Source organism: Chroicocephalus ridibundus, chromosome 3, assembly GCF_963924245.1.
Source record: "Chroicocephalus ridibundus chromosome 3, bChrRid1.1, whole genome shotgun sequence".
NCBI lineage: Eukaryota > Metazoa > Chordata > Aves > Charadriiformes > Laridae > Chroicocephalus > Chroicocephalus ridibundus.
In genome coordinates this window covers 88,371,708-88,397,802 of record NC_086286.1, presented here as the reverse complement: position 1 = coordinate 88,397,802, position 26,095 = coordinate 88,371,708, and the positions used below count along the sequence as shown (strand labels likewise).

Below are 26,095 nucleotides of genomic sequence, written 5' to 3'. Positions count from 1 at the left end.
GCAGGAATAATCTAATGCAAAGGTCTAACTGATTCTGAGTTTCTGCATTACTCTAAGAAATATAACCTGAGGGCCACGCAGGCTCCGTGAGTGAGACCAAAAATATCCATTTTACAGCACTATGAAAGAAAGCATTTTGGAAAAAAACCAGGAGCCTGACCAGCAGAAGACCTAAAGAATCTTTGAAGTGTGTCAGGTTGAAGATTGTTTAAAGATGTAAGATCAGAGTAGGCAGTGCATACCACTTAACATTTCATAAGTAAAACAGAACAGCTAATAATACCTAATGCCTCTTAAGAAGAAACAGGTATGATTTCAAAACATCTGCGTAAGTAATACAGACAACATCTAGGCAAGTGTATGTGTGCACTTGTCTATGCATATCTGTACACATATTTACACACAAATGCACTTCTGAAATGTTCTGCTTTTCCCCTGACGCTTGTTGAGGTGTCTTTACCTGCACAAGTACTGGATGCTCCGGCCATTCCTGCAGTAGCCCATTTACTTCTTTAGCAAAATTATCAAGTACAGGTTGGCACTGTCGGACTTGCTGAATGTTAGGATGCTGATAGAAGTCATACGGGCCATCTTGCTGCAGCACAAGATCCGAAGTTAATTCCTCAAAAAAGGTATTGCGAAGAAGAGTGCTAACTATAAGTTGGCTTCCCAAAAGACTATCGTTCATTTCAGCACCTAGGAAGCAAAAAAAAAAAAAAAAAAAAAAAAAAGGGAGGCATCACATATACTATTAATTCTTTTTTTTTCAGTTGAACAGAAAAAGTTCTTTTATTTTTTCCTCCTGTATACATAACATGATAAGGCTTGGGGTAACAACGATATAAGAATATGACACACATAAGCAATGAGATGAGAGTATGGAAGAGAAGAAACATACTGAAATATTGCTAGCAATCTTACCAATTAAAGGATAGAATTGTGACACCAGACATGCACCAGTCTGATAGCAGGAAATAAATGTACTGAAATAATGTTTGGCTTCATGAGAAGGCACACTCTGTTGATACCACAGGGATCGAGCAAAGTTTAAGCACAACTGTTGATGAACCATCATTACTGTTTGCATAGAGCTCTTGGACAAAAGGGCTCTATCAACTTCCAGTTGATCTTCCGATGCATCTTCAGTTTCCATTTTTTCTTCTAGGCTTGGCTCAGCTGTGATATCTTCAAAGTCCTGCAAATTACATGATAACCAAAGGTCAATTATAATTTTTTCCTTTAATGCCTAACCTTCCCCACATCCCTTTTTTGTCATTGCAACAATATACTGGTGTTTTGGAGCTGGCGCTATACAGATACACTGCCGACCTCACAGCTCAGACGCCAGTCTGAAACAGAACACAGGTGAATAAAACAATTAAGGGGATAAGCACAGCAAGCAAGAGGGCAGTACAGTGAGCCCTGAGCTGCTGCCAACTAAATCTCTTTCAGGAAAGCAGCACCAGTCATATCTGCCTGTAAACCACCTCAACGCTGACTGGTCACTTGAAGATCTGAACTATTACATCCCAACAACACACCAACACGCATAATTGTCTCGTGCCTTTCTGTACTGCACAATGTTGCTTGGTGAAGACACACTTCAAAAATCATACAGTAATGCAGGCCACCTAAATTTGAAAAAATCTCACAGCTTTATTTAATCAAGGAGATTAGACTTCTTCAGGGGTAATTAAACCTCAACAGACCTTACTTGCTAAATGAATCAAACTCCAGAATTTTACAAAAAATAACTAATGATAGTGTCATTCAGTAACCTGGAGTTATTCAGCTGAACCACAGTAAAGTTCGAGTCCAGACGTTAATTCCAAAAACTTTCTAAAAGCAGAAGAGAAAATAAACTAAACACACAGTACTTAATACCTTTCTGTCAAAATATACTTTTGGCTGAAGGAATAACTGCTTCATTCCTCATCTCATTTTATTTATAGCATGTCTTTCCAGGAGCTATTTCAGACAGTTTTTGTCAGTTACAGTTGCTACCTTTTCGTGAAGGGGAAATCTCCTCCTAAATTCTTCTTCTTCCTCCTCTTCCTCACTCCGTCCTTTCCCATGACTTTTACTCCTGTATCTGTACAGGCTGCGTTCCATTGCCTCCTGCTCTTGAGCACGGCGTTCCTGTTCATCCCATTCATTTATAATTGCCTAAGGAAACACAAAGCAGCATGCTTTTACAGAAGTTAATGTTTAAAATCACCTCGTATTTCATCAAAGGGGCAGCATCTATCTTGTTTGGCTCTTTCCTCCTCTACAGTCTACAACAGTATAAATCAAAGCCATCTAATTTGAAGGTAAATTTTTAAATTGCCCTCTCAACAAACCAATGAGGAAAAAGCACAGAAAACAGTATGTAACAGAGTGCTTGGACAGGTTCTAGTCTCCTTTCTTAACCATTTTATAACGAAACTCTTTACAAAGTTTGTCTTGGGTTTTTTTTGGTGTGTTTTTGGTTTTTGTTTTTTTTTTTTAAATAAATATCATCTTTGGTAACTATCACAGGGTATGATTTTATGCCTTGATAAATCCAAACAAGTTAATGCAATATTTTAGATTACGTTAAAATTATCTTTTATCAATTCAATGGAAAAAAAAAAACTTTAAGAACATTATACCGACAATTATTGAGGCAGAATCATAGAATAGCTTAAGTTGGAAGGGACCTCCAAAGATCATCTAGTACCAACCCCCGTGCCATAGGCAGTGACATCTTCCACTAGATCAGTTTGCTCAAAGCCCCATCCAACCTGAGCATCAACACTCCCAGGGATGGGGCAACCACAACTTCTCTGGACAACCTGTTCCAGTGTCTCACCACGCTCATTATAAAAAATTTCTTCTTAATGTCCAACCTAAATCTAGTGTCTTTCAGTTAAAACCATTGTACCTTGTCCTATCACTACAAGCCTTGGCAAAAAGTCTCTTTCCGTCCTTCTTATGAACCCCTTTTAAATATTGAAAAGCCACAATAAGGTCTCAAAAGACACAAGGTGTCACTGGAGCGTTCTCTTCCCAGGCTAAGCAACCCCAACTCTGTCAGCCTTTCTTCAGCGAAGGGGTGTTCTAGCCCTTTGATAATTTGTGTGGCCCTCCTCTAGAAATGCTTTAACAGATCCATGTCTTTCTTGTACTGGGGACAAGGTAGTTTAGTTGCACGAATCCTGGCCACTGGTATTCAGCTCCTACCTGACACAGATGTCTAAAAAGCTGCAGAGATTTCTTGTCCATCTCTCCTCTGGATAGCACATGGCATCGAAGACGCAACAAAGCATTCATTAAGAGCTGCTCCAGAGTTGGGCAAGGCTGCTCTACTCCCTCAGATTCTACTTCAGAGTGCTTCAGAGAAAACTTTTTAAGTCCATGAAGGACCTCAACTGAATTCACCGAGCATAAAACTTCTGCACGAGCAAAGTAAGTGGGGAAGGCATGGCCAACAGAAGGGAATGTCAACAAAGAAGTGAGGAGGTTGGTCAGATCTGCTGGATGCACAAAACTTTTGAGCACTGCGTAAACTTCAGAAGCCACTAATCGCATGCCATGTTGCAACTGTAAGATGGCAGCTTGCAGTGGAATGATGGCATCAGGGAATGCAGCATACTCCTCTGCCAGGTGTTTTCTAAACTGATGGTGTGATTGTTGCCAAGATGCTTCTTCATTTAACAGGTTTTGTATTGCCTGGAGTGACTTAGGTCTTCCCCCACGCAGGAACTGCAGAAGGCGGGCTAAAAGATCTTGGACTGTAGAAACCCGTGCTATGCTGTTGATGTATTGGTGAGTCTCCTGGTATAAGCAATCATAGGGTGGAGCTGGAGGCCTGAAGGCCTTTTTTCTGGAAAGATTGCTTATTTGCTCCTTCAACCTTTGCATTCTTTCATGCAACAGTCTGTCGAGAAATAACATTGACCAATTTAGACATATAAACATTTCATATGAACATGCTTATATTTACCTAACGTAAGTTAGATACATAAGAAGATTCATCAGAAATATTCTGCTAGTTTGTGTGAAATAGCAAATAAGGAAAAAACCAAGAAGCAACACCCATATAAGACGCATATGTACTTCTCTGCTCTTCCCCCTCACCTCCTCAACACTTCAGCAAACTTAAATTAATTTTTTGTTTGTTGACTGACAGCTCTGTAAGCGTTAAGAAAAAAGTAGTATTACTGGAAGCAATTGATAAAACTCAAGACATTCAGAACTTGCTTTCAATGACTACTGTCCTCTTCAAGCAATAGCATAGATCTATCAGATCCTCTACGTGTCTAATAATTTAAATGGAAACTTCAATTAATAGTGGAAAATCATGAATAATACAAAGTTTTTATCTGTGCACAAGGAACACCTGGAAAGCAGCACAAAGGAGAAATCTTTGTTCACTTAAATTTCCTCCTCAAGTCCCTCAGATAATAAAAAACAAACCCAACAATGGCTACAAATTCTGAATGTCAACAGTGTACTCTACGCGGTGAGATCTGTGGTGAGATATTTAATTCATCCACAGCACCATTGGCAAAGGCTGTGCTAGAATACACATCTGGAGATTTCTACCCAGTACAAACCAGTCCAAGAACTCTGCAAAATAGCACTGGCATCTGCCAAGGCCTTGAAAAGGTGCAGTGATAGATACACATTCCATCTCACTTCAGTTTGTTAATAACATCGTCACATTTTAATGAAATTATCGTAATTTAGATGTATGGCTTTATTTTCACTTCTGGGCATAGCTTCAATTTTATCAAGACATGAAGGCCACTGCTTTAATTGTAGTTACAGCAGTACAAAGCGTGTACAGATAATTCCTTAGTCACTGCAACTAAGCAGAGCAGCTTCTGTACTTCTCTTTACCACCTCAATATGCAAAATGATACTTTTAAACCAGCAGCCCTTATTTCTATAGAAAAATACAAAAATTGTTAAGCTGTGGAAAAAAAGCTTTGGAGCCCAAGCACCCAAAGATGAAGTTTCCAATCTGGAAGAGAAGAGTTAAATTCTGAGACATTACCTGAGATGGGGATGAATATAGTTGCTGACTGCTTTGTCTTCAATACTTTTTCCTGTGTGCAGCTGGGATGACAAATCATTTGTTTTCCATTCACACTCCAGCTGGTATAACTAAAAAGGAAAGAATAAACCGTTCTCTGAGGTTCTGGTTTTGGTAACCAAGTAGGTTGTATTGGGTTTGCATGGCAAGGTTTTGGTAGTGGTGAGGCTACAGGAGTGGCTTCTGTGAGAAGCTGCTAGAAGCTTCCTCCATGTCCGACAGAGCCAATGCCAGTCAGCTCCAAGACTGGCCAAGGCTGAGCCCATCAGCAAGAGTAGTAGTGCCTCTGTGATAACATATTTATGAAGAGGGCAAAAAGCTGCTGTGGAACAGTAGCGGAAGACAGGAGTGAGAATATGTGAGAGAGACAACTCTGCAGACACCAAAGTCAGTGAAGGAGGAGGGGGAGAAGGTGCTCCAGGTGCCGGAGCAGAGATCCCCCTGCAGCCTGTGGTGAAGACCATGGTGAGGCAGGCTGTCCCCCTGCAGCCCATTGAGGTTAACAGTGGAGCAGGTATCCACCTGCTCCTGTAGCCTGTGGAGGACACCATGCCAGAGCAGGTGGGTGCCTGAGGGAGGCTGTGACCCTGTGGAGAGTCTATGCTGGAGCAGGGTCCTGGCAGGACTTGTGGGAGGAACCCCCCACTGGAGCAGGTCTGCTGGCAGGACTTGTGACCCCATGGAGGACCCACACTGGGGCAGTCTCTTCCTGAAGGTCTGCACCCCATGAAAGGGCTCATGTTGGAGAAGTTCATGGAGAACTGTTTCCCATGGGAAGGACCCCATGCTGGAGGAGGGGAAGAGTGCGAGGAGTCCTCTCCCTGAGGAGGAAGGAGTGGCAGGACAACATGTGATGAACTGATCCCAATCCCCATTTCCCTGTGCCACTCGGGGGGAGGAGAAAGTGTTTTAAGATTTAGTTTTTATGTCTCATTACCCTACTCTGATTAGAAATAAATTAAATTAATTTCCCTAAGTTGAGCCTGTTGTGCCCGTGACAATAACTGCTAAGTAATCTCCCTGTCCTTATCTTGACCAACGAGCCTTTTGTTATATTTTCTCTCTCCTGTCCAGCTGAGAAGGGGAGTGAGAGTGGCTCTGGTGGGCACCTGGTGTCCAGCCAGGGTCAACCCACCACAGTCCTTTTTGGTGCTCAACATGGGGCATGAGGAATTTGAGATAAGGATAGTAATCGGGAGAGGTAATGGGCAAAACATGGACTGAACACACCTAGAGAGCAAAGTGCGGAATGATTGTGGGAATTTCTATTAATGTAATTGTGGTGAAGGGATGAGGAGGGGATTGTGTGTAAATTGTCCACTTTTGTTTGGTGTTGTGATGATGTTATTTCGATTTTGGTGTGGGGAATTCTTTTCTTTTCATGTTAAGGGAAGTTTGTGAAGATTGTGTGATGAATGTGTATTGCAATGAAAATTCTTAAATATGTGATTCACAGAGGACAGTAAAAGGAATTATAATTATACAGTTTAAAAGTCACGACTAAAGATTTGCCCAAGAACACCCAAGCCAAACTCCTTTGCATTGGGGTTTTACACATTACAGAGGTAAAAGCCAGCTCCACACTCACCTCTTCTTTTGTATACTTGAGCTTGTATTCTCTTTTAACAGCTGGATCAAACCTGGTCTGCGGAAGCCACACCTGGATCTGCACCAAACCAATATTCACCCAGAGGCTTCCTCGCCAAGCTGTCTCCGGTAACTCCTTAAGCCCTTCCCCAAAGAACTGCTGCAAGCAAGTGAGCAGGAGAAACAGGAATTCTTTAGGAAGTAACTCTTGCTCAGTAATGCTTCTAAGTATCTTGAGAAGGTACTCATATGCAACAGGATCCTTGAGGTAGAGCTTCTCACAGCATTCCAAAAATTCCTCTTGAAGATCCACTGGAACCAGATCTACCAGGGCAGAGAGTTGTCTGCCTAGCATTATTCCTTGTAGCCTGGCATCTGTGTATCTGGAGGCAAAGGAATGAAAAAAGTTTACACGCGGTAAGCAAACTTGTGTAACGTGCCCGATTTCAACAACTTGTATGTGGAACAGAGGTCTTAATACCTAAAATCTGCTATTGAAGAGACAGCCAGGTTGGTCCACAGTGCTGTGCTGACTTCATGAAGCTGCTGTGCTCTCTCCATCCACTCTCCTAGTGTCACATGGGATGACGACAGAACAGGAAGCCCACTCACATCCCACTGGCTTGTCTTGCTGCTGCTAGTTAGAATTTCAAAGAAGCACTTTGAGAAAACGGCTCGAGTCAAAATACCTGGGCCCTAAATTAAGAGATTAAGAGTTAGATTGTTCAGATGCAACTTGCACTAACTATGTTAGAACTTACAGTATTGCTTTAGAAAGCTGTTAAATCATTTAATAAGAGTATTCAGGCTAGTTGTTTGATTAGGTCAGAAGAAACAAACCTTCATAGAACAGTTCATATGTGATTTAGAAAAGGTTTTTTCCTCTGTTGCAGGTAGAGGCCTCCAAGTCAACCAGTAGTCTGGGTCGGTGGTGAAAGTACTGCTCCAAAAAGATGCTAATGCAGCATTAACTAGTTGAGATGACAGAATAGACATTTCTTCAGCGGATATCTAAGAAGGGAGAAAGACCTTGAGCTGAAAATCATTTACCGGGAGCAAAAGACAATCAAGAACACAAACACAAAAAAGAGGAGTATGATACTGTTTTTCAGTAAGGAGTGCACAAGATACTCTTCAAGATCTTTTTCAAATTCAGGTGGTGTTTGCATCTCTTCTCAACAAAAAGTATACCTCCTGAGGTCTGCACTGCCTCCTTCTATCTGTGGAATATGCAGTGTGTTTACAGAGCAAGTTTTCAGAATACAGCCTTTAGTCTATGATTGTGCGACCTTTTGTTATGATATACGAGCATAAAAAAGATAAAGCTAGCCAATATTCTGCTCCGAAGCATTTAAAGTGAACTTGCTGTTTTACTGAGCTTTGTGGGAACACAACCACCATTGTATCATAGCTAAATATTAACAAATTATAATTTCTCTGACATATTAAAAGCTCTACAGAAAATGCATCAAATAACTGTCTCAGTCTATTTGAGTTACAACCCAGACCTAAAAAAAATTTAGAGGCACAGAAACTGAGGCAAGTATTTTTCAGTGTAAAACTACTTTGAATACGTAGATGCAACCAGCCTGGCACCTGCCATTCAATCAATTTCCTGTTATCTATTAGACCACAGATCATAGAATGGTTTGGGTTGTGAGGGACCTTAAAGATCATGTAGTTCCAACCCCCCTGCTATGGGCAGGGACACCTCCCACTAGACCAGGTTACTCAAAAGTCCCATCCAACAGGGCCAGTTCCAGGGATGGGGCATCCACAACTTCTCTGGGCAAGCTGTGCCAGTGTCTCAGCACCCTCACAGTAAAGAATTTCTTCCTAACATCTAATCTAAATGTCCCCTCTTTCAGTTTAAAACAGTCACTCCTCATCCTACTGCTCCACTCCCTGATAAAGAGTCCCTCCCCAGCTTTCCTGTAGGCCCCCTTCGGGTACTGGAAGGCTGCTATAAGGTCTCCCCAGATCCATCTCTTCTCCAGGCTGAAGAAGCCCAACTCTCTCCACCTGTCCTCATAGGAGAGGTGCTCCATCCCTCTGATCATCTTCGGGGCCCTTTTCTGGACCTGTTCCAAAAGGTCCATGTCCTTCTTATGCTGGGGGCTCCAGAGCTGGACACAATACTCCAGGTGGGGTCTCACAAGAGCAGAGTAGAGGGGCAGAATCACCTCCCTTGACCTGCTGGCCACGCTTCTTTTGATGCGGACCAGGATGCAGTTGGCTTTCTGGGCTGCAAATCTGGCTCACTTCATGAGGTTCACACAGGACCACTTCTCAAGCCTGTCCAGATATCTCTGGATGGCATCCCTTCCCTTCAGCATGTTGACTGCATCACACAGTGTGGTGTTGTTGACAAACTTGCTGAGGGTGCACTCAATCAGAGAATCATAGAACTGTTGAGGTTGGAAGGGACCTTTAAGATCATTGAGTCCAACCTTTAGCCTACCCTGACAAGAGCCACTTCTAAACCATGTCCCTCAGTGCCCCATCTACCCTTTTTTAAAACACCTCCAGGGATGGTGAATCCACCACCTCCCTCGGCAGCCTATTCCAATGTTTAATAACCCTTTCAGTGAAGAAATGTTTCCTAATATCTAATCTAAACCTCCCCTGACGTAACTTGAACCCGTTTCCCCTCGTCTTATCACTTGTCACCAGGGAGAAGAGGTCAGCCCCCATCTCTCTACAACCTCCTTTCAGGCAGTTGAAGAGGGTGATAAGGTCTCCCCTCAGCCTCCTCTTCTCCAGGCTAAACAACCCCAGCTCCCTCAGTCGTTCTTCATAAGGTTTGTCCTCCAGACCCCTCAGCAGCTTTGTAGCCCTTCTCTGGACACGCTCCAACACCTCAATGTCCCTCTTGTAGCGAGGGGCCCAAAACTGAATGCAGTACTCGAGGTGGGGCCTCACCAGTGCCGAGTACAGGGGGATGATCACTTCCCTAGTCCGGCTCACCACACTATTCCTGATACAGGCTAGGATGCTGTTGGCCTTCTTGGCCACCTGAGCACACTGCTGGCTCATATTCAACCGGCTGTCAACCAACACTCCCAAGTCCTTTTCTGTCGGGCTGCTTTCGAGCCACTCTGCCCCATTCCTGTAGCGCTGCATGGGGTTGTTGTGACCCAAGTGCAGGACCCGGCATTTGGCCTTGTTGAACCTCATACCATTGGTCTCAGCCCATCGGTCCAGCCTGTCCAGATCCCTCTGCAGAGCCAACCTACCCTCAAGCAGATCAACACGCCCGCCCAGTTTAGTGTCATCTGTGAACTTACTGAGAGTGCATTCGATCCCTTCATCCAGATCATTGATAAAGATATTAAAGAGAACCGGCCCCAGCACCGAACCCTGGGGGACACCACTTGTGACTGGACACCAACTGGATTTAACTCCATTTGCCACCACTCTCTGGGCACGGCCATCCAGCCAGTTTTTTACCCAGCGAAGAGTACACCTGTCCAGGCCATGAGCAGCCAGTTTCTCCAGGAGAATGCTGTGGGAAACAGTGTCAAAAGCTTTGCAAAAATCCAAGTAGATAAAACATCCACAGCTTTTCCCTCATCCACTAAGTGGGTCACAATCCCACTGTCCAGGTCGCCAGCAATGATGTTAGACAGCACCGGTCCCAATACCAACCCCCGAGGAACGCCATTCATCACTAGTGTCCACTAGGATATCGTGCCGTTGACCACAACTCCAAGTGTGGTCATCCAGCCAATTCCTTATCCACTGAGTGGTCCATCCATCAAATCCATGTCTCTCCAATTCAGAGACAAGGATGTCGCGCAGAACAGTGTCAAATGCTTTGTACAAGTCCAGACAGGTGACGTCATAACAGGCCACCAAATTTACCAGCCATGATTTGCCTTTAATTAAGCCATATGGGCTGTCATCAAGCACCTACGTATTTTCCATGCACCTTAGTATAATTTCCAGAATGCTCTGCTCCATGATCTTGCCGAGCACAGGCATAAGACTGACTGGCCTGTAGTTCCCTGGGTCTTCCTTTTTTCCCTTTTTAAAAGTTATGGTTACGTTTCCCCTTTTCCAGTCAGCAGGAACTTTGACAGACTGCTCTGACGTCTCAAATATAGATGGATAGTGGCTTAGCAACTTCATCTGCCAGTTCCCTCAGGACCCGCAGAAGGATCTCATCAGGTCCTATGGATTTGTGCACCTTCAGGTTCCTCAGATGGTCTTGAACTTAATCTTCTCCTACAGTGGGCGGCACCTCATTCTCCCAGTCCCTGCCCATCCACAGATGGATGAATGGAACGGTAGTACTAAACTAGATCATATAGAATTCTTATTTAAGACTTTGCTGTATTTTATTATGTTTTAATGTTGTGTTTTAATTATGTTTTTTGCAGGCTCACAGTCAACAACCTTTCTTATTAAAAGAAGGAACAATTATTGTCAGGCACAGGTAGAAAGACTGCACATCAAAAATCTTAAAGAGATATGCTTATTTTGAAGAGTCTGTTGAAAACTTCTGCAAGGCTAATTGAACTAAAATTTATTCTTACTTCATTAAGGTGTAATAAATGCCACAGTCCAGACAGCTGGTGAGAAGTAGCTGGTGTCAACTTCAGGGAAAAAGCTATAAACTGAACTAGATTCGAACATATGCTTAGTTCTTGACTGCAGTTCTCCCTGTAACAGACAAAAGAAATACCAATATAAGTAAGCTTAAGCAGGGCACATGAAATAACTCATTCAGATAGTAAAACAAATTGAGAATGGCAGGCAAAGTCTCAATAACAAAGACTCTCTGAAAGGTTAAAATGACAGCATTTAAACGCTGCAGAAGAACAAGCATTGAAATAATACTCAAAATGCTTGCATCCTTCAAAGTTGGAAAAATCTAAATACATCAAAATAGGGAAGAAGGGGAATCTGTTGCTTTAATATGCATGTTCAGCAAAACATTTTGAGACAAACTGTCAGCTTTATGGTTCTTGTGATAATCAGAACTTTGCTGAATTCAAGAGTGAATCAGTGATCCTAGGTGTCTCATGGCACAAAAAAATTCCTTTCACTGACATCTGTAAATGAAGAGCTCTCTTTTAAGGAATGGTAAAGCAGTCAAAAAAATTCACTTGGCCCCTTAAAACACTAACACTCCTTAAATTAATAATATGAATTTAAACTATACTTGTGTAGTTTACATAAAAGGAAGCAAGCATGCTAGTGTACTTTCTCCATCAGCAGGTCTAATTCAGTCTTTCTGCAGTAGCCCCCAGCAACGTGGCGATAAACATCTTCATATTAATTCCCAATATGAAGGACTCTTCTATTTCATTAAAAGGCAAATACTACGTATTTCCAAACGGAAAATACTATGTACCATTTGCTACATAAAAGGTTTTCATTTTCTTCCACCAATAATCCATTCTACCATTAATAAAGCTATTTCTGAAGTCTAATGTGCTTACCCAAGGGGCTTAGGCATCGCATTCTTACATTTGCATTAATAAAGTTAGAGAAGAAAAAAACTACTTCATTGTAATACTAAATTCTATTTGCTGATACTTTTTATAGCTGCCCAAGTGCAATTCTGCATTGCAGACAAGGAGTGCATATACATTTATATACATAAATATATATAAGCATGTGTGCACCGCATACATATATATGCATATAAAAACAGCCATATATATTAATATATATGTACACACACACAGATTTACATACAAATGTGAAGTACTGAAGTTACAGCTTTTAGCTAGGGATTCTGAATCTCATGAAAGGAATACGGGATTTCTTTCTCCAACCTTCTTACCTTCTTGCACAAGCCTTGGCCAAATAATCTGCTGTCAGTTTGTACTGCCAGAGCACGCTTATGTATTCCATCGCAGGCCACAGCTGAATCCGACTGCAGAGCTGGTTTAACAAGGCAGGCTCTAACTGGTTGGAGATGGCATCTTCAGTAAACCTTTCTTCTGAATGACTATATATAACTCCTTCTGCTCTCAGTTGTGAACGTACAGCTTTCAAAAACGTCTCTAGTTGACCTGTTTGGCAGAGTGCAAGAGGCACATAAGTATGTGCTATACTTCTTGCCAGTGAACATTTCACATCCTTTCCATTTGTATACAGAATGAACGGAGATGGCAGAAATCATCCTGTTAGGCTCTTCAAAAGTGTTACCTACCCAGGCTAACATCTTCTACATGATTAGCTCTAATTATCAGGCCATCAGCTTGCAGCAATGCTTTCTTCATCTTCCATCCAGTGGCAGCAATTTTCAGACAGCACATTTTTTCCTGCCACCTACTTTCTCCAAAGACCAATCTTAGCTCCAAGATGTTAAATGCTTTGCTGAGAACTTTCAACTGAGAAAAACATTCCATGCCCAGCTTATCCTGCAAACACAAAAAGGACATTTGAGCAAGTGGCAATTTGTTTCAGCAGCACTAGTAACACAACAAACAAGATCTGACTGCAGTCAGAGCTAAGATTTCAAGTTCACATGCACATGACTGAAGTACAAGTATATACAAACCAACCTGCAACAAAACTTAACAATAATTCCTTTGTAGCCCTATTCAATGCAACAGGAAGACAGAAATGGAAATAGTTGGCCATAATTCTTCCTTGTCGAGTTTCCCCCCCTGCCATCCTGAAGAAACTACATAAATTATGCAGACAAACAATACCTCAACATGGTAACTTACCCAAACTAGGGGCAATAAATACATAAATTAATAAAAAACTCTAGAAGCTACTGTCACTGAAAAGAAATTGGCATTTTCCCCTGCAATTTAAATATATTTGGATGCCTAGAAAAACCTCCCAAAATTCTCAGTAAGCACTGAACATTCTTTAAAGTCCCGCAAAGTGACTATGAGCATTTTTTAACAGCTGAGTATCTTTGAGAGATAAGGCCATAAAAACCTAGGTCTAATCACTAATCACCAGCTTGAGAAACCTACATGTCTACTTTTTCCCTGCTTTTAAAAAGGGACTTATATTCTTTAAAAAAATTTTCTGTAAGATTTTTTTATTTAAGACACTAGTTGGTGAAACAACTTAGGAGAACAAAAAATTGTCAGCATTAAGCGGCGTTCTCTTGTGGTAAATCATAAGGCAGCCCCATCCTATGCTGTTTAAAAGGAAGTACATGTTCTATTCTGTACACATATATGTTCACTAAATAAGCAAGTGGCATATTGATATTCACAAGTCTCCATAACAGAGCAAGCGCTAATATTTTCATGCTTGTCCACCACTCTATATTAAATAACTGCTATCTATATACAAAGCATAATTAATAGTAGAAACGCTATCTGGATAACTGATATTTGACAAAAAAGATGTACATTAACATATGTTGAAATTTCTTTTTAAATCAATTTAACAAGCCCAAAAGGAATGTATTTTTGCTGGCCTCGAAAGCAAGTGCTACAAATCTTTATGATTATTTTAGAGCAAATTTGGACATCACTGGAAATACAAATCTGCAAACAAAGTACCAATACCTTAAAAGGAAGAGGTTTTCCTAGAGACTTCTGTAATATCTTCATATTGGCAGAAATACCAGCAGGATTGGCCAAGCAGCTCTGAATCTGCTGTGAAACAGATTGAATTTCCTTCGAAACCCTTGGAGTTAAGAAAAAAAAAAAAGCCCACAGTTAACTCAGAATTTGAGAAAAAAAGGCAGAAGGCCACATGAGAAAGGAAAACCCCTTCTCTTAACCTTCCACTAAAGCGGCAAACTAACTTTAAAGTACAGAAAATGGGTAAAAATTCTCAATGATGGTTTGGGCAAGAAGGAGACCAATGCTAAGAAACCTAAATTTTTTAAATGACCATTTATGTAATACATTGCACTTGCATCACTAATGGAACACAACTTGGACGCTAACAGCAAAATGTTAATTAGCTATAATACTAACAAAAGGGTAATTTATACAACCATTTAACAGAAACACAAATCAGAGCCACTCACTTGTGCTGGTCTGATCCGATAAGCATCTGAGGAATTCTGTCCATTAGATGCTTCATAACCCAGTGCCAGTGCAGAGACAGAAGTGACAACCCTGGCGAATCCACTGTCACAGTGTCAGAGACTGCCCAGAACCGGTCACGCCACAGCAAGCTGTATAAAATCTAACAAGAAGCCAGAAAGGTTACAGTTTTCCCATTGCTGAGCCCTGTATGTTACAGAACACTTTGTACTTCAAGCAAGAGAAAAATGCAAAAATGTTGTCACTTCCATTAATTTCAGCATCATGCAATACTTTACACTTAGTGGCACACAACTAGCACTCAACTATTTGTTTTCTAAGAACACCGCGGGGTTCTGCTGTGGAACTACACAAGTCAAAAAACAAGTAATCCCTGCACCAAGTCTACAATGTCATTGTCAGATTTCAACAACATCATCTTCATGGTCTGAAAAGGGAGAAGGCGAAGTGAACCAACCCTGTGACATGCATGTCACGAGTTCAGGCTCATTAGTGGAGGGAAACAGGCACTTCTATGGCACAATGAATATTAAGGTCCCAGGTGCATACATTTAGGTAAGATAATTCCCACCTTGAGTATCTGCAGGCTGAAAACCTACATTCCACACTAAGAAATGAGAAGAAATGAGAAGACAGAGCACAAATACAGACACTGAAATAAACACATTTGCCTGATGTAAGACCTTTTCTGAATACCAATTAAAACATCGCAGTTCATTTCACAGTCCCTGAAACTAAAAATAGTGTTCTGCACACTGTCTAGTTTCACATATCTTCCATAATGTACTACGAAAAGTCCACTCACATCATGCATGTCATCATCACTTAAGGCCACTTGAGTAGACTTCACCCAGTGAAATGCAAATGCATCCCAAAGTTCAAAGAAAGCAGCAAGGTTGACCACAACTGCATGAGGGAGGCAGCTGTAACTTCCTGGATCTGAGTTTGGGGAAGAGGGGAAAAAAAAAAGGGAGAGACTGAATATTCCAGCCACATAACATGACAAGTAAGAATTGGTTTCTGATCACTAGATACTCTCTGCGTTTGGGGGGGGGGGAAAAGCCCAAAGAGAATCCCCTAAGAATCAAGGTACCAAAACATATTCCTTCACTATTTGCACAATTCTCTATTATTTCAACACATGTAATATAAAAAAATCCAGAATGAAGGAAACATTGATCAATTACTTCTATGGAACATCCTAACTTCATCACTACATTTTTCCCCTTTGTTTTAGGAATAAACATCCTTATTACATAAAACAATAGAAAGATGATTAGAACAAAAGCACAACTGAAGAACTTGGCTATTCTTACTAGCTAAAGACAAAATGCAATTCCAATTTCTCTCCACCATCTTCCTAAAGTTTAGATAATTAAGAGAGAGAAATGACATGCACTCACTACTTAGTAGAGGCTGGACATAAAAGCTGTAGCATAACGTATATCTAATTCAAGAATAATATGTCACATATCATATTAGTCCTCATCTGACTCCTTCATTCACACAATCTTACTTTAAACATAGTATGTCCTGAATGTGCAAAGTACACATTTCCTAACAGTGCAAATTAGCCGTATTTCGAATTGACCATAGAACTGAAAGGAACAGTGAAAATCAACGCACCTTTGCGGAAATCTAGAGACATTCTTAAGACGCTATTTCTTGGCTTCTTGCTGGTAATCAAATTCTTCTCTGTGTAGCTTCTTTTTTCTCGGTCAAGAAATAATACTGCCCTGAAGTGATAATGAAGTTTTAGAAATTCAGTACCATTTTAAAGCCTTTGCCTTATGAGAACAGTGAACTACAAAGTGACATTTGATATTTCACTGTATTATGAAATAAGAAGCAAGTGCAGCATAACTAATTGCTTGAATACGGTTTCTGCAGAAGCAAGCTTCACAAAGAGCAGATTCCTGACTTTAGCAATCACCAGGAAGGAAAAAGCAGCAAGTTACTAAGCAGATGCAACACCACCACCTGAGGGATCTGTGAGCAGCTGCTTCTTTACACTGTAACAGAAAAATCTGTGTACTATTTGCTGTTATTGGGAAAAGCAGTCCAAATCCCAAAGCAGGGCAACTATTTATGTCAGAGATTTCACACGGCTGCTTCTGCCTCTTTTATGCTTTGTCCCACAGTTCTGGTTTGTCCTTGAAGTACGCCAGCTGATATGGAATGCTGGGAGCCCTGCTCCCTGTAATTAAGTAATTTGGTTTAGCCTGCATCTACAGAAAACAGAAGCAAAGACCTTAAACACCTGTACAAAATCTCTGCCTAGTATTTTAAATCGCATCTATTAAAACCTAAAGACATACTTGGCAGGTACCACAAGTGTTTATGCAGCATTGATTACAGTCATTGGGCAATCTTCACAAGCTTTTTTTGTAACCCACCGATTTGCTACAGACTTCAAAAGAATTAGAAGCTGATCTGTGTGTTCCATTTCTGTATCAAAGTTCATCGAATTTCTAATGATATCCAAAAACTGCATATTCCATCTTGGGTCCAGAGGCATCACATGTTCATCTGGGAAGGCAGACAAGACAAGTGGAAACATTATTCAGTGAAAGACCTTCCTTGATCCCCCTGCCTATACGAGAACACTAGGGAAAGAAAGAAGGAAACCTAAGAGGAAGGCAGAGTCTTAAACTCTCCCACTTGAGATATCCAAACAGAAAAGCATTAAGTTGACTGCAGGTTCTGTAAAACAGAACAGTGGAAGCAAGTTAACCAGTGGTCAGTGTGCCCAAAAAGACAGCCTGGAAACTCAAGTCCAACTCCCCTTTCCCCTCACAGTCCAGGCGAGATACCTAGGACTACCCATAACGGGTGTAGTGTCACTGTATGTAGCTTTCATGCACCTAACAAATTTGGAAAGGAAACCACAGGCCTGAGCTCCCTGTAAAACACTGAGGAAAAATTGTAGGCCTCAACGTGGGCTTCAGATGGGCCAACGCAATAAATGATAAATGCTAGGAAAAAAATGGCATGTCTACACCAGTCAGAAAGGCAGTGGATATATGCGTCACTCTTAAGAACACCCCTTAACTCTGAGCTGTAGGAATACACCAGGGTCACAGATACACAGTCAGGATTCATAGTCACAGCACTCATCCCTGATTTGCATAGGATAAATAACTTAATGGCCATATTTGCAGTTCTAGACAGCAAGAATGGCTTTATTTCTTTTGCAGCAAAAGCAACATATAGTTAGAATTTAGCCTTTGTTTTGTTACATACACTTCCTAAGAAGGGCTGCAGTGTGTTCAGAGAACAGATAAAGGAAGTACCAATGTCTTATAGCAATTTTTTTCAGAAATACCTGTCATAGTTGGCTGTAGCAACTTGATCATGTTACTGACTCCAGATGAGAGAGGACTGGCATAGAAACTGCCAAGGGCTACAGCACCGGCTTCCAGCTGAATCCGCACTGGATCTGCAGGTGAAGGGGAGAAAACATGGGTGTTCAAGACAGAGCATTTAGTACAAATAAATAAAAATAACTTCAACTGAGCCAGCACAAGCAGCCTGACTCTGATCTGTGATAGCACCCTGGACAGGCTAGTTGCTCTTATTTTGTATTAGCTCCAAGAGGTCTTAAAAGCAGTCAGAATATCACGGCCAAAGAGATAAATCCAGTAATGGGCTCTAGTTAAACTGGTTATACTGCATGTATGCTATAAAAAATACGGTTTGTGATAATCCATGAGTTTATACCTTCAAACATTCTTCTCAGCACATCTATTTTTGATTTTTTTCCCCAATTAAAAAAAAAAAAAATCACACAAGAGCATACCTGTCATTGAAGAAACTTTCTAGATATTTTCTAGTTTATAGACACACCTGCCTGGAAAGACAGCAAGATCGAGGGGGAGCAATCCCATTCATGCAGGGACAATAGAGTCTGAGATTTCATTCCATAGAAGGAAGATACGCGTGTGAATTACTTGGACTAATGCTTGTCTAAATTCTCCACAAGTTTAATGTCATTAATGTAATTAAGCAATGAATACCTCATCTCAGCTGCTACCCCGAATGTTCAGGCAACACATCTTCAGGAAATCTCAGTTCTGCAGTTTCCTTCTAACCATTTTGTATTTTAACACCAAATAAACAGAAAGTATTTTACTGCTTTTACTATCACTATCGAAAAAAACCTAGTGAAGAGAAAGGCATATTTGCTTACACAGACCAAGAGGTATCCAAAAATAACTGTAATTCAGAGGCAGTACAATTACATGCATGCATGAATAATAAAAGGCAATGTTTAGCCCAAAGTCACCTGTTGTCCTTAATATGCACAACCTGTTTCTGTCTCTCCCTGGAGCCTCAAGGCCCTTGATTTAGTGGGGATAGTTGAGGACTGTCATATCAGATCACTTGAGTGGTCTAGATGTTTTCACAGAAGACTTATGATTTGTGAAAATATAATAAACCAGCCCTTAGGCAAAAGGGAAAATTAAATAATTACATACCAAGCACCTGTGGCAGATTTTTGGCTAAGGAGTTAAGCCATTTAACTCTCAATGTCCAATCTTGATTGGTTGCCTTTTCTATGAACAATTTTACTGAAGCCTGGAGAACTTCCATTTTATCCATCCAGTTTGCATCTATCTCAACAGCATTGAATTTGAGACTCTCAGGATTAGTGGATTGCATAATTTTTTGAAGATCTTGCAGAGTCAGTGGCAGTGTCCTGAAACACAAAGAAGTGAAGTCCAGAAATCAAGGGCTCAAACTGCCAGTTCCAGGAAAGCATATATTTAGACAGTCAAACTACTCAGCATGCAACCACCTTTAGGCAAGAAGGTGGCAACGCAATCATCTCTCCTCTTTTCTTTGTTTAGCTTTAAAGCCAGTTTCCAACTTCAAATCAGTTGGGGGGTGTCTACTATTAGGAACTCACTATTGCCAAAAATTCATACAGTGCCAGAAGTGAACATGCACGGCATTTCACAGAGAAATTATAATTGATTGGTGCACCAGAAGGATATGCAAAGGTAAGTTAAAAAAGACAAAGACTTTTTTTTTTTAATATAAAAAAGCAAGCCTATCATTTTGCTAAGGTTTTACAATTTCAACATTATATCTTAGTACTGACTTCTACAGCTTGTTCTTTCACTGGAAGCAAACCATAATACCTGTCCATAGTAGGTCACTAAGCAAAGGATGCAGGAAGGTTTTGCACCAGTGATGTGAAAATAACAGTTATATTGCTCAAAAAAATCATTATAAGAGTTCTTGCATACAGCCCCTGCACGTGAGACTTCTTTCAAACAGTTCTGTTTGAAGGAGGAAATTTGTTTTTTTCATCTGAAGCCACTGGACCTAAAATAACTGATGAATAATTGTTTACAGGAAAGCAGAAAGATCATTAGTACATTTAAAATTAATTAAGTACTCATTATTTTCTTTTAAAGCTCAGAAGGAAATGAGCGAAGATATTTTTGGGGCTCTCTATTACCTAGGTAAACCCAGTGTTTGCGTTCACATTTTGTTAAACACCTAATCCTAACTCAACTCAAACCGGGTCAAATGTACTTTATTGAAGACTGAATAGAGTCAAGTATTTTGGACTGAAGAATAAACCAGTAAATAATTAAACTTGTATTTGGAGTGGCTGCATAGAAGGGTAACAGGGGCCTCAGTTCCAGAGTGTGACTTCCACAGTCTCTACCTACATAATTTGCTCAAGACAAAGTTTTGCAGGGAACAATGACACGCTACCAGTATTTCACATGTATCTCGTTTCTTACTCATTTATTAGACAAAACGTGTTTCTTGCCTACCTGCAGTTTTTAAGGTTTAGTCTATTCAGACAATACATTAGCACCTGCGCATCACTCCGGACTGTCGAAAGAAGCGAGTCTTCAGCTGCAAACAGACCTGTAGGTAGGGAGTCTGGCCACAGTCCCATTGCTAGCAAGGAGTCACCCCAAGTTTCAGGGGAAGCCAGAGATGAAGCATGCTTCGTAACCAATTCTAACACAACCTACAACAAACAACCAAAAAGTTGTTTAGAATCATATTCAAACATGTACTCAAGCACAATGGCTCAGGAAATTCTTTAATTACATATATTTATTTTGAAATCATTATAAATCAAACGTTCTATAAACACTATATAACATATACGATAAAAGTAACAAAACATTTCCAAGTGAAATGCTACACAGTTTAAAATAGGAAGTGAATACTGCTGTCTCCAGATGACTGTGTGCACAGTGTTTCAGGCTACAGATCAATCAGTATTACTATCACAAAGTTTCAGCTGAAACTCTTAAAAAACAAGCAAGCCTCAGAGTCCAACTGGCATATTTTCTGGCTCCCTCAAGCTGCAAAAGAGCAAGCCACTATCCACCAAACTATATTTATCCCCAGGGGATTATCTCAATAAGCACATTCCAGATTGACAGTCTTTATGCAGCTCTCACTCATCTGACCTCTGTCTCCAGTCGTGTGCCACCAGGCTCAGAAAATACGCTATGAAAGGACAGGTGACAACTGAAATTCACCATACTTCACTATTCAATAACAAAAAATCCCATTTCTGGAGCTTCAACCAATCTGTTAGATTAAGTTACATGTAGAACTGTACTGCTTACACTGGAGCCAAAAAAGGCTCAGAATCACAAGGATACAGAAAATGTCCCAATGCCACTTAACCCCTCCTCTTCATCACCCTGACAGATGCCTGAGAGGAGGTTTAAAATTGTTTGGTTCATCTCTCCAAGAGCACCACCTTCATCAATGTCTTGCTCAGGCACTTAGGCAACAAGAGGATCTCAAACACTAGCTTCATGAGACAGTATTTTTCGTGTATCTAGATGATGTAATGAAAGCTTTCAAATACAGGACTTTTACCTTTTGATTAATCTGCAGTTGTTGCGAGCGCCCATAAACTTCCCAACAGGCTCTGTAGAAAGCCTTTGCTAATCCAAGACCTCTTTGTATCTGCTGCACAATTAACACAGCAGCCTGAAGCAAAGGTGACAAAGACGACACAGAACCTGAAAGATACACAGCATTTAGGGCGATATGAACATTAGTAATTGTCAGCCCTTTAACCCTCTGAGGACAAATACCACTTTTAACCCTGAGGAAGATCCAAAACAAATGAATCCTACTGGGTCCTGAAAATTGAACAGGTTTTTCCCCAAGGTTAGTAAGAAAATCTGACAAGACTATAAACAACAGGTGACCAGGTCAAATTAAGACATCGAACAGCTGTGACGAATGAAACTCAGTGTCATCTTGGTCCAAAGAATAATTTGAATAGGCCTTGTGCAAACCCACTATTTTGCTGATTTTCATGTAGAATATATTGCCTTCCCTATAGCAATAGACAACTAAGACTTGCTAGTGTCTGATGTTTCCTTACAAACCACTCCAGTTACCATCTTTTTATGATTTTACCCCGCTTCCTGAGAATGCAAAAAACCAACCCTAAATAACCCAATTATACTTTTATGCCTTTACTTATACCAGAACATAACACAATAAAATAACCAAGCTTTAATATTAAACAATTAACCTAAATACACATAGTGAGCCCAAGGTGTTAACAAATACTGAACAGACTTTACCTGCTATTGCCGCCTTGGTTTCTGAATGCACAGCCATAAGCGCATCACAGATGCTATCTCCCACTAAACCCAAACCATGCAGGAGTAACTTCAAATCTAGGTTGTCCAATGCATTTCCATCGTTCTCCCCAGGAATGTAAATTTCAATCCCACGATTCCGCATGGCTCTGGATATTTCCCCATGAACAGGATCCATGGAAAGGAAAAGCCTGTTGGATATTAGAATAGAATAGTTCAGTTGGAAGGCACCTACAATAATCATCTAGTCCAACTCACATTCTTCAGATGTAACTTAGGGCTTTAAACTAGCACTCTGGAACCATTAAATCTGCTCTTCCACAAAGTAAATTCATCCTCATAAAAATGGGGACATGGATACCTAGAAAGCTAGAGAAATTTACTGAATTTCAATGAGAAATCTGTATAAATAATTATACCTTGAAATTAGCCACAGATATATTGCATGATTTTTAACTCAGTTATATCTGAGCTATGTCTGTTTTATCATTTGCTTACTTACAAAAAAGTTAAACTACGACTCTGAGCTATAATTCAGCAAAAACAGGTTTCTGAAAAGGCAAAGATCTTGTTTCCAATTCAGAGGAACCAGAGCATATCCATCCAATATTCTTTTCATGAATTTATAAAAGTTAGGAATTATACAGAATACTCTTTATGTTTTCCTCCCATCTACTCCCAGAGACTACTTCAGGTCTGAGAGAATACAGACTGTCTGGGGTTTGTGGTTGGGGTTTTTTTGGGTTTGTTTGTGGGTTGTTTGGGTTGTTTGTTTTTTTTTTTTAAAGTTCTGTCACAGCAAGAAATTCAAATTTATGGATGGGATGGAAAAAGCTGGGAAAAAAGTTATGTCCATACACCAGCTTTTGTTACCAATATATCTGAATACTTCATCATCTTCAACATACGTATCCTCAACTCCATTACAGTGAGACAGGGAAGTGCTGAAATCCTAAACTAGAAATGGAGAATCAAGGCAGAGGTATACTGCTATGAATTTTCCAGTGTAATAGCCTGTGCTGCAACAGGGATATAAAGCCAAGCCTCCTAAGCTCTTTATCGTATGCTCATCACAGCATAGTTTTCTTCCTTGCCAGACGGACAGTGGCACCACAGTACATGGCAAACTGAACAGCATTCAAAATACTAGAAGACTGTCTCACAGCTGACTATTTTTCTAAACCTGTTATTTGGTACGAAAAAAAAAAAAGAAAAAAAAAGGCAGAAAAGCAAAGCACCTGAAGTTTGGATGAGGAGCTATTGTAGGAATTGTGCCATCTATCACGCCTCTCTCACTCATGGTAAGAACGCCTCCTGGTTCAAGTAAAGCATTCAAACGGTCCAACACAGAAGGGCTATAATCAAAAGAAATGTATATGGTTATCAAAAGGTAACAACTTGATCCCTTTCTGATCCGAAATCAACTAGACTTAAGCAAAAAGCCAAACAGCTAATTACGTTAAAAGGTAACAGGAAAACCATCAACTGCTAAGCTGTTTAAGAAGGAAGACACTCTTCCAGAAAATTTAAGTTACTGCTCCCATGTATTGTTACCAAATGCAAAATGTTCAGTTGTGAACCACACAGTAAGAGGCAAAGCAAATTAGGAAGGACAAGTTTCACACTCAGTGAAACGAGGCCACTAAAATCGCTTACTTGCAGAAGTTAACATTGTCCATCAACAGCCAGTCTCCAGACTGCAGGGCCTGAACCAACATCCCATCCACCCACTCGAAAGTGCCATGGCTGTTACGGTCTGCAGCCTGGGCCTGCTGCAGCTTGAAACACCGGAACTCTTCTACCAGGTGAGCAAACTCTGAAAGGAAGCATATCTTACATCAAGACTTGCATTACTGGGGTATCATCCTGTTCCATTCAAGAAAAATAGTAGTTATTTTGTTAACAAACATATATACTTCCTACTTCTAAGAGGAACATAACAGCAGAGGCTCCGCACCTTCAAGTAGCCTCCCATGGACAAAATCCATGAGGAGACACAGGGTTTGCAAACACAGAGAAACAAACTAGACTGACACTTTTCTCTGTCCCCTGCTCCCCCATTAGATGAAGTCTGACGGATATTAATGCCATATTTTAGACAGTGATTTAAAAAAAAAAAAAAGGCAAAAACAACCCATACATAATCTGCTGACATTTGTAAAGCTCAGCTGATTAATGCTTCAGAGAACAAATACAAGAACAGAATATCCAAATTCCCTTTCTTAGGAATACAAGATTAGAGCTGTATTGCATCATATCTTGATTAGTTCAGTACAGGACAAACGAGTACTGATCGCTACCAGGTGTAACTACACAAAAAAATAAGCCTGCAGAACCATCACCAAAGTCACTTTTTCAGAAGCTAGGCTGTTACATAAGTAGCATGAAGCAAGAGGATTGACTACAAAAACAACGTATAAAACACCCCCATGTTTTCTGAAGTTTTCACTGCAGATTTACAGATTTCTTTTATTTTTTTCAGAGGAATATATAGTCTTACTTCAAAACACCCACCATACATACCTGCCTTTGAGTAAGAATTTATTTTGTTGTTTAGTCGCTGGGTAAGTACAAGTATTCCCTCCAGTTTGCTCACTAATTCAACTGTAACACTCCCACCTCCTTCACCCAGAGATTTGGGTTTGTAATTCAGGACAAAATTGCTCCAAGCACGCAACACAAGTTCAGCATCATCCGCACAAATTTCTGTCAGGAGAAGACTGTCCCGTACTAATGTGCTCACAGCATTCTCCACTTTTTCCAACAGGCGCTGCCATGGCCTATTGATATCAACCTGCAAACATGCGATTAAGGAGTTAGTTCATCCAGAAGACTGTGGTGCCTAAGGCTCCATTTGGCGTGCTTAAACACTAAGATCACAGTGGACTGGCCATCATTAGGTAGGAAGGAGAAATACTGCCTTATTACCAAAACAGTGTTTACCTGTTCAAATCCACCCAGGAGTTCGGTTGTATCCATTGCGCTGTTCATTGCCATGATTTTCAGTCGATGGCCGGTCAGATGGGCCAGCAGCTCAACAAGACTGGTTTTGCCGACAGCTGCCGGGCCCACCAGGATTACCATCCAACTCATGTGCACACACTTCATTATAGACTCCAGGGACTGCAGTGAATGATGCAGAAGCGAGAGACTTCTGCCAGGACGAGGAATGTAGTTGCCACGAGAAAGAACCGAGTAACCGATCTGTGAGGGATGAGAGACATGGGTGAGTAATCAAAGAGGCAAATGGGAGTTCAGCTGTGCAAGTTGCTTCCTTCTCTCTCCGCTCACAAAACCTTTGTCAACAGCTTACCTGAACGTTATATGGAGTGATATGAAACTCCCTGGTTCCTGTATACACATCAGCCTCCGGTCCAAAAACATCTCTAAATACAGATATAACCTAAAACAGTTGAAAGAGCAAGAAAGACACTTATCAGTCTTAAGTTTTCCATTGTTCTAAAGATCTACTTTTAAAGTAGCATTCCCTCTCAGCTTCAGAGCCATGTGATAGCAACTAACAGTTTGAGCACAAGCGTCATTTCATTCAAAGTGCAGCAAGTAATTAAAGTGAGTGTGAGCTGCCCAGAGCAACCCCTTCATTAACCACACTTTCCTGTGACTTGAAATACTCTAAGTAATGTTTCTCTTTAACAAAATACTAAGGAAGAAGTCACTCCATAAAAAAGGCTCTTTGATAACACAGAAAAACATAATAATGCTACAGAAAGAGGAAAGTAAACCCATGAGAAAAATATCCAGTCGCATTCAGTAAGTAACTTCAGCCTTAGAATCTAATTGACTTTTAGTTTAATATCATTTAAACGTTGTGAAATAAAACAAAAGCAAAGGATGTC

General features: G+C 40.6%; 1 protein-coding gene across 1 annotated transcript in view; it reads right to left on the bottom strand.

Annotated features, from left to right (window-relative positions):
• Positions 1–26,095, bottom strand: part of MDN1 (midasin AAA ATPase 1) — a 105,221-nt gene that overhangs the window by 33,397 nt on the left and 45,729 nt on the right. Inside the window, exons 41-66 of the mRNA XM_063329975.1 lie at positions 25,552–25,641; positions 25,182–25,442; positions 24,762–25,032; positions 23,895–24,054; positions 23,477–23,593; positions 22,221–22,429; positions 21,499–21,644; positions 20,424–20,626; positions 19,110–19,330; positions 17,957–18,070; positions 17,028–17,160; positions 16,258–16,367; positions 15,437–15,570; positions 14,613–14,773; positions 14,143–14,263; positions 12,816–13,026; positions 12,444–12,675; positions 11,188–11,314; positions 7,490–7,660; positions 7,131–7,345; positions 6,651–7,032; positions 5,024–5,133; positions 3,205–3,901; positions 2,005–2,166; positions 922–1,195; positions 461–696 (exon numbers count right to left, since the gene is read on the bottom strand). Of these exons, the coding sequence (XP_063186045.1) occupies positions 461–696; positions 922–1,195; positions 2,005–2,166; positions 3,205–3,901; positions 5,024–5,133; positions 6,651–7,032; positions 7,131–7,345; positions 7,490–7,660; positions 11,188–11,314; positions 12,444–12,675; positions 12,816–13,026; positions 14,143–14,263; positions 14,613–14,773; positions 15,437–15,570; positions 16,258–16,367; positions 17,028–17,160; positions 17,957–18,070; positions 19,110–19,330; positions 20,424–20,626; positions 21,499–21,644; positions 22,221–22,429; positions 23,477–23,593; positions 23,895–24,054; positions 24,762–25,032; positions 25,182–25,442; positions 25,552–25,641 (5,268 nt within the window). The remainder of the gene's footprint in view (positions 1–460; positions 697–921; positions 1,196–2,004; positions 2,167–3,204; positions 3,902–5,023; positions 5,134–6,650; positions 7,033–7,130; positions 7,346–7,489; positions 7,661–11,187; positions 11,315–12,443; positions 12,676–12,815; positions 13,027–14,142; positions 14,264–14,612; positions 14,774–15,436; positions 15,571–16,257; positions 16,368–17,027; positions 17,161–17,956; positions 18,071–19,109; positions 19,331–20,423; positions 20,627–21,498; positions 21,645–22,220; positions 22,430–23,476; positions 23,594–23,894; positions 24,055–24,761; positions 25,033–25,181; positions 25,443–25,551; positions 25,642–26,095) is intronic.